At 39.2% G+C, this 6000-nt stretch overlaps 1 protein-coding gene across 1 annotated transcript in view; it reads left to right on the top strand.

Annotated features, from left to right (window-relative positions):
* Positions 1–1487: 1487 nt before the first annotated feature.
* PDE7B (phosphodiesterase 7B) overlaps positions 1488–6000 on the top strand; it is a 251962-nt gene continuing 247449 nt past the window's right edge. Inside the window, exon 1 of the mRNA XM_072141469.1 lies at positions 1488–1772. Coding sequence (XP_071997570.1) covers positions 1752–1772 — 21 coding nt within the window. The 5' untranslated portion in view covers positions 1488–1751. The remainder of the gene's footprint in view (positions 1773–6000) is intronic.

Here is a 6000-nt window from a genome sequence, read left to right as displayed (position 1 = left end):
AATGAGTTCACTGTACTCAAATGGCCTCCACAGTCACCAGATCTCAATCCAATAGAGCATCTTTGGGATGTGGTGGAAAGGGAGATTCACATCATGGATGTGCAGCCGACAAATCTGCGTCAACTGTGTGATGCCATCATGTCAATATGGACCAAAATCTCTGAGGGATGCTTCCAGCACCTTGTTGAATCTACGCCACGAAGAATTGAGGCAGTTCTGAAGGCAAAAGGGGGTCCAACCCGTTACTAGCATGGTGTACCTAATAAAGTGGCCGGTGAGTGTATATAGGAGTAGGGAGTTGGCTAAGTTGTCATTTTTTTCTGAAACGAGCTGACGTTTTAATTGCTACCATTTTCAGGACTGTGCGTTCTTTAGATCAGTTTTTATTACATTTTTTATGTGTTATAGATTGCGAATTTTGGGACTCGGTCATACCTAGTATGCTGTGTTTTTAAAAAAAAATGTTTTAAATATTTTTTTTGTTTTTACATTGCTATCATATGAACTACACATCTGATCACTAGTTCATACTAATGCACTGCAATAACCATGTAACTTTCATTAGTTCCCCGGCTGTGCGGCTGAGAAGACGGCACCCCGCAATCGCATTGCGGGGTGTCAGGAGGTGCGGGAGGGAGCCCCCTCTCTCCACACGTACTTAGATTCCAGATTAATGAAGAACAGGCACCACAAATCATGAATCTGGCGCCCTCTGCACACTACACAGGCAAACTGCACATAGTGCAGTTTGCACTATTCATGATAAATGTGCCCCTGTGTTTTTAATTAAAGGGAGGGACACTGTATATGTTAGAATTAATTCAGAGAGAGCAATATGTCTAGGCTAACTTAGTGGGAAAGTGCTGCATACACTATAACCCATACCTAATTCATGTCTAAATTCGAGGCTGATTATGCCTGCCCAAAGAATAAAGGTGAAGTGTCTATTGGAGTGCTCAGTAAAAGGTTTAAAAACAGATCCGCCAATAAAATATGTTTTTTTTTTTTGTTTATTTTACACTTTCTGATTTTTTTCCCTGCTTCCCAGTACTCAGCATGGAACATTAATACTAGTTCTAAATTTAGCTGTCACCCATGGAAGAGAAGAGGTGACAGTTTGTTTCTAACATTTACCAAGTACAAAAACAAGTCACGGAATAAAAGAATTTGAAAGCATTGATAAGGCAGGACATAGACCATAAAATGGCTGGCTCTGCAAGGTCTGTGAAGCAGGCAGCGCACAATGCGTGTGATGGTAAGGTATGTGTAGAACACCTTTTGCGATGCAGAAGTGAACGCACATTCCTCTCATAGCCACTCTGCTCAATGAATTGTGCATGCAGCAAGGGAGAAGAGGAAAAACTCCAAGCTGTTTGACGTCACTTTGGAAATGAGGAAACAAGCGCAGAAAGGGGAGCTCAGTGCTGGGAGCTGACAGTGTTCAAGCTTATTGGTCTGCTGCTTTCTGCCAGTGGCAACTGACTCCAGCACCTCCCAGCTGTAACACACAGTCCTAGAGTTACTCACACTGCAGCAGCCTCAAACTAAAGTAGAACCCCCACATCCACCACAGGCTGGGGCACTCAGCTACCCTTTCTGATTAACCCCCTCCTTCCAATGACTATTGAATCATTTCCACATCTTATCCTGGATGCTGTTGCTGGACTCTGCAGCACAAGTCTACATGTACAAGCAGCATCGGTCACACATTTCAAGGCAATCGGAGGTCACAGAGCTGCAACTATGGTTAAATGTCTTGTTTAATGGTTGAGGTAGGTAGCACTTCACATTTCCATATGAGCCTAGCAACGGGAACAGATCAGACTTCAGCAGCCAGTGGATTTCATTAGCATTGTTATTAGTTATTTTACATGTTGCTTTGGTCTTGTGATGTGATGATACAATTATATTTCCATGGTAACAGCTTTATGTTGCCTCTATGGCAGGTCTGATTCGCCTTAATGGGAGATGTGTTTGTGTGTAGATTGTAAAACAAAAATGACAAATATTTATCATAATCATAAAACAACACAGATGTATTTCACCAATATTTCAACCAAAGCATATGGTATATACTCACAACTACGTACCTGGTAAGAATTAAGTTATGTGTATGGCTAATAGGAGAACGATTAATCTTATGTCCAGAATGACTTGGTTTGCCAGTCAGCCTATTTTATACAGATAACAGCTCTATTTTTATAATGCTGAGTGGTCACGTCTGAATATGACAGTAAACATGTACTAGATAACTTAATGCCAGATAGCAGTCATACAGATAGTACATCTTGGATGATTTTTATGTAGATTTGTGGAAGATACTGTATTCTAACCATGTTGTTACCTCTATCTATATATTGTGTATTTCATCCTCATATATCCTGATGTAAAAGAATAATGATAGCCAATCAAAGATGCTGCTTTCTAATTCTTTATATTATTACTTGTTGCAACATATATTACAAGACTTATAATGACATATTCCATATTGTAGCCCTAGATTATACTTTACTGTAAATATTAAAAAAATTATATTTATAAGTATAACTGCTTGGGTCTAAATAAAAAGCAAACATATTTTATTATCTTTATATCTTTTCTTCCAAATATTCTGTTTCTATGAAAAAAGTGACTGCTGAGTGAAGTCAAATAGTAAAAATAAGAATGAATCCTTTGTGGCCTAGACAGCAATACAAAACTCAACCCCCTCATGCAATGCAGAGCTTGCTGGGAGATTGCTGCAGTGTGTGAATCTACAAGGGACTGCATAGCATTAGAGTACAACAGGTACTGGCCACTGAGTGTATATGGCTTATCTGTGTGTGTGTGTGTATATATATATATATATATACATTCGTATGTTGTGAATATATACAGCGGTACATAGTATGTGATAAGGTGGGTCTACATATTCAAGGTAACCTATTGCGTGATGGGATAACAGCTGGCCCTAATGTTTAGTCTATTCCCACACTGCAAATAATGTGTAAAACATGTCATCATTTGCCGTATCTGTGTTTTCAACCTTTTCAGATGTGCATTTAATAAGAGACACCTCTTGCAAATCATAGAAGCAAGAGATTTACAGCAGAATACCTAGGTAAACAGCATTTATAGTGCTAGTAAAAGGCCTGCTTCTCTCACTAAAAATATGGTATAATAATAACTTACAATAAATTATATTGTACGGCCAGTCCAGAAAGGCCAAGTGCTGGATCATAGCTATGATTCTGACATGAAATAACTGTTCTACCAGGTAACAAGGGTTAAATCATATTTTGCTTGGAAAAGGCAATCTGCTGAACTTACGGTACTTATTGCATTGCACATCACATTTCCCGTCATTTATTCATTATCGTTTCTAAGAATGGTTGCTGTTGTGATAGGTGTTACTTTGCAACGTGCTGCAGTGTTTTCAAGCAGCCTTGGAGTTAAGAACTGTACATATATTATCAGGGAAAAATGCAGAGGATGTGGTATGTGATGTGAATGGACAATTGCTATTCTGCAGTGCTTGCTAAGAAAACAGGGACTTTGTGTGTTGCTTACACATGACTGAGACTTCTACATTTCCTTGGCTCTATCTATGGACAGGATTTTTGATGAAATAATAAGCTCTTTAAGACTAGACTTTCGATGACCTATGACTGCTGATGCTATAAATCATTGTACTGACACTGTAAAGAACTATAAAGAACCATTATTTTGTGGTTAAACAATACCTGTTGCTTTTTGAAATCACAGCCAGTCATTCTGTGGACTAGGCTGATACTGAGGAGGACTAGTTCTAGGAGAGAACTAGTTCATTGATACAAATGCGTTGTAGTGACTACTATATTGAATATATAGTAGCAAATCTATCTATATATATATATTGAAGATAGATTTGCTACTATATTAAATATAGATTTGCTACTATACTGAAGATAGATTTGCTACTATATTGAAGATAGATAGATAGATAGATAGATAGATTTGCTCTTTACCAGGGAGGTCCTTTCACTTCATGGAAGCCTACAACCTGCTGAACTAGAGGTCACCTTTCAGTTATTCTTGATGAGGAAACTGGAAAGATACACAAAGCTTGCCAAAAGTGTCCTCTATTCTATAAGCCCTCCCAGTCTTCAGCAGGCCTTCTCTGCCACTCTAAGAAGTAAGAAATAGGACAAACCTCTTTTTACACTTTACTTTAAATATTTTTTAAAAAATATTTAGAAGTATAACTGCTTGGGTCTAAATAAAAAGCAAAGATATTTTATTATCTTTATATCCTCTATTCTATAAGCCCTCCCAGTCTTCAGCAGGCCTTCTCTGCCACTCTAAGAAGTAAGAAATAGGACAAACCTCATTGATTAGAATGTTTCAAGTTGTAAGTGCAATGTCTGCAGGCAATGACAAGGGAAATAAGCCTATGACCAGAAGTAGAGAGACTATATCTGGAGAGCACTGAAGTTACTAACACTGCTGCTAAACACAGAGGAAGAGCTACAAAGGGTGCAAAGGAGACAATGGCACTGGGCCCAAAGACATTATGTGGCCCCCTGCCCTGCTTTCAGCTCCATCTATGTCTCCAATGCGCATATAAAGTTCTATACAATGGTCCTAATACCACCCATCTCTCCCTGGTTATACATGTGTGCTAGCTCCCAGCATACATGTATCACTATACACCTTCCAGAACCAGTGATACTACTATGCACTATACTATTCCAGGACCTGTGACAGTCCTCCAAAGGTTCTTAAGAGTCAGTTACACATCAGGGAAGAGAGACAGCAGATGTGTAAGGCAGCATTTCTACTCTCAGATTTTCAGGTGCAGTTTTTGATGTCCAAACAAGGAGTGGAGTGAAAAAGAGGAGGGTTAGCACCTCTCAGTGTATGTTCCCATTTGTTTTGATTCACACCTACTTTTGAGTTCCAAAACTGTATCAGAAGACCTGAATATGGGAACGCACATTTCTGCGTGTGCCTGTTTGTCTGTGTGTTTATCTATATGTCTCCTTCGTGAGGTTTTTTTCTACTTTGATCACAGCAAAGCACTACTATTCCTATCCTACATATCTGGGTATTGCACAGCACTATTTCTCTTATCCTGTGTATATGGCCATAGCATAGCGCTGCTTCTCCTATCCTACTTGTCTGAGTGCATCATAGTATTACTACTCCTATCCTATTAATAGCGCAGCATTAATACTTCTACCTTACATATCTGGGCATAGAATTCTACTTCTACTCCTATCCTGTATGTATGGACACATAACAATATTACTACTCCTATCCTACATATTTAGCACAGCCTGACTTATCCTTATCAACAGCAATAATATCCTCCCAAAGTACTACTTACTACTAAAGTACTACTATCTTAAATATCTGGCCAAAGCATAGTACTACTACTTATATCCTGGATGTTGTAATTTCAAGTTGTTTTTATGTATACTTAACATTATCAGCCCAAAGCCTAAATGTGTTGTTTTTAATCTATTTTGTACACTTTTTACAATAAAAATGATTATAACAAGACGCGCTGACAAGTCAACAATCTCCAGTGTTGACCCACCAGCTGCTTTAATTTCTATATGCTTGAAATCAAACCTCCATACAGGTGAGCACCTCAACCTTTTTCTTTTTCTATTTACTTTTACCCTATACTTGAATTGTGCACTTCCTCTTTTTTGCACTTGCACCACCGTTTTGTCTACTGGACCTGGCACCTTGATACTCACCTTGGGGTTATTCGCCCAGCCAAAATCCTGCTTTCTCTATATGTAGTATATATGGACATAGCACATGTCACAGGTGCTCCTGCAACCCATGTTCCGGGTCTCAAGCGCACAAGTGTACCTCTCAGTGTACCTGGAGCCGAGAGGCAGCTATTACCTTCCCTCGTTCCAGCGGCCCCTTGCTCGGTTTGGCTTTCTAAGATTTAAAGGGCCGGTGCGCCAATGATTGACGCTGGCTGGATGCCTTCCATGTTAAATTCCAAACCTCTTCCTGTGT

The sequence above is a fragment of the Engystomops pustulosus genome, chromosome 3 (genome assembly GCF_040894005.1).
Source record: "Engystomops pustulosus chromosome 3, aEngPut4.maternal, whole genome shotgun sequence".
Lineage (NCBI taxonomy): Eukaryota > Metazoa > Chordata > Amphibia > Anura > Leptodactylidae > Engystomops > Engystomops pustulosus.
Note: the sequence above shows the minus strand (reverse complement) of the source record. Positions and strands in the feature narration are given on the sequence as shown.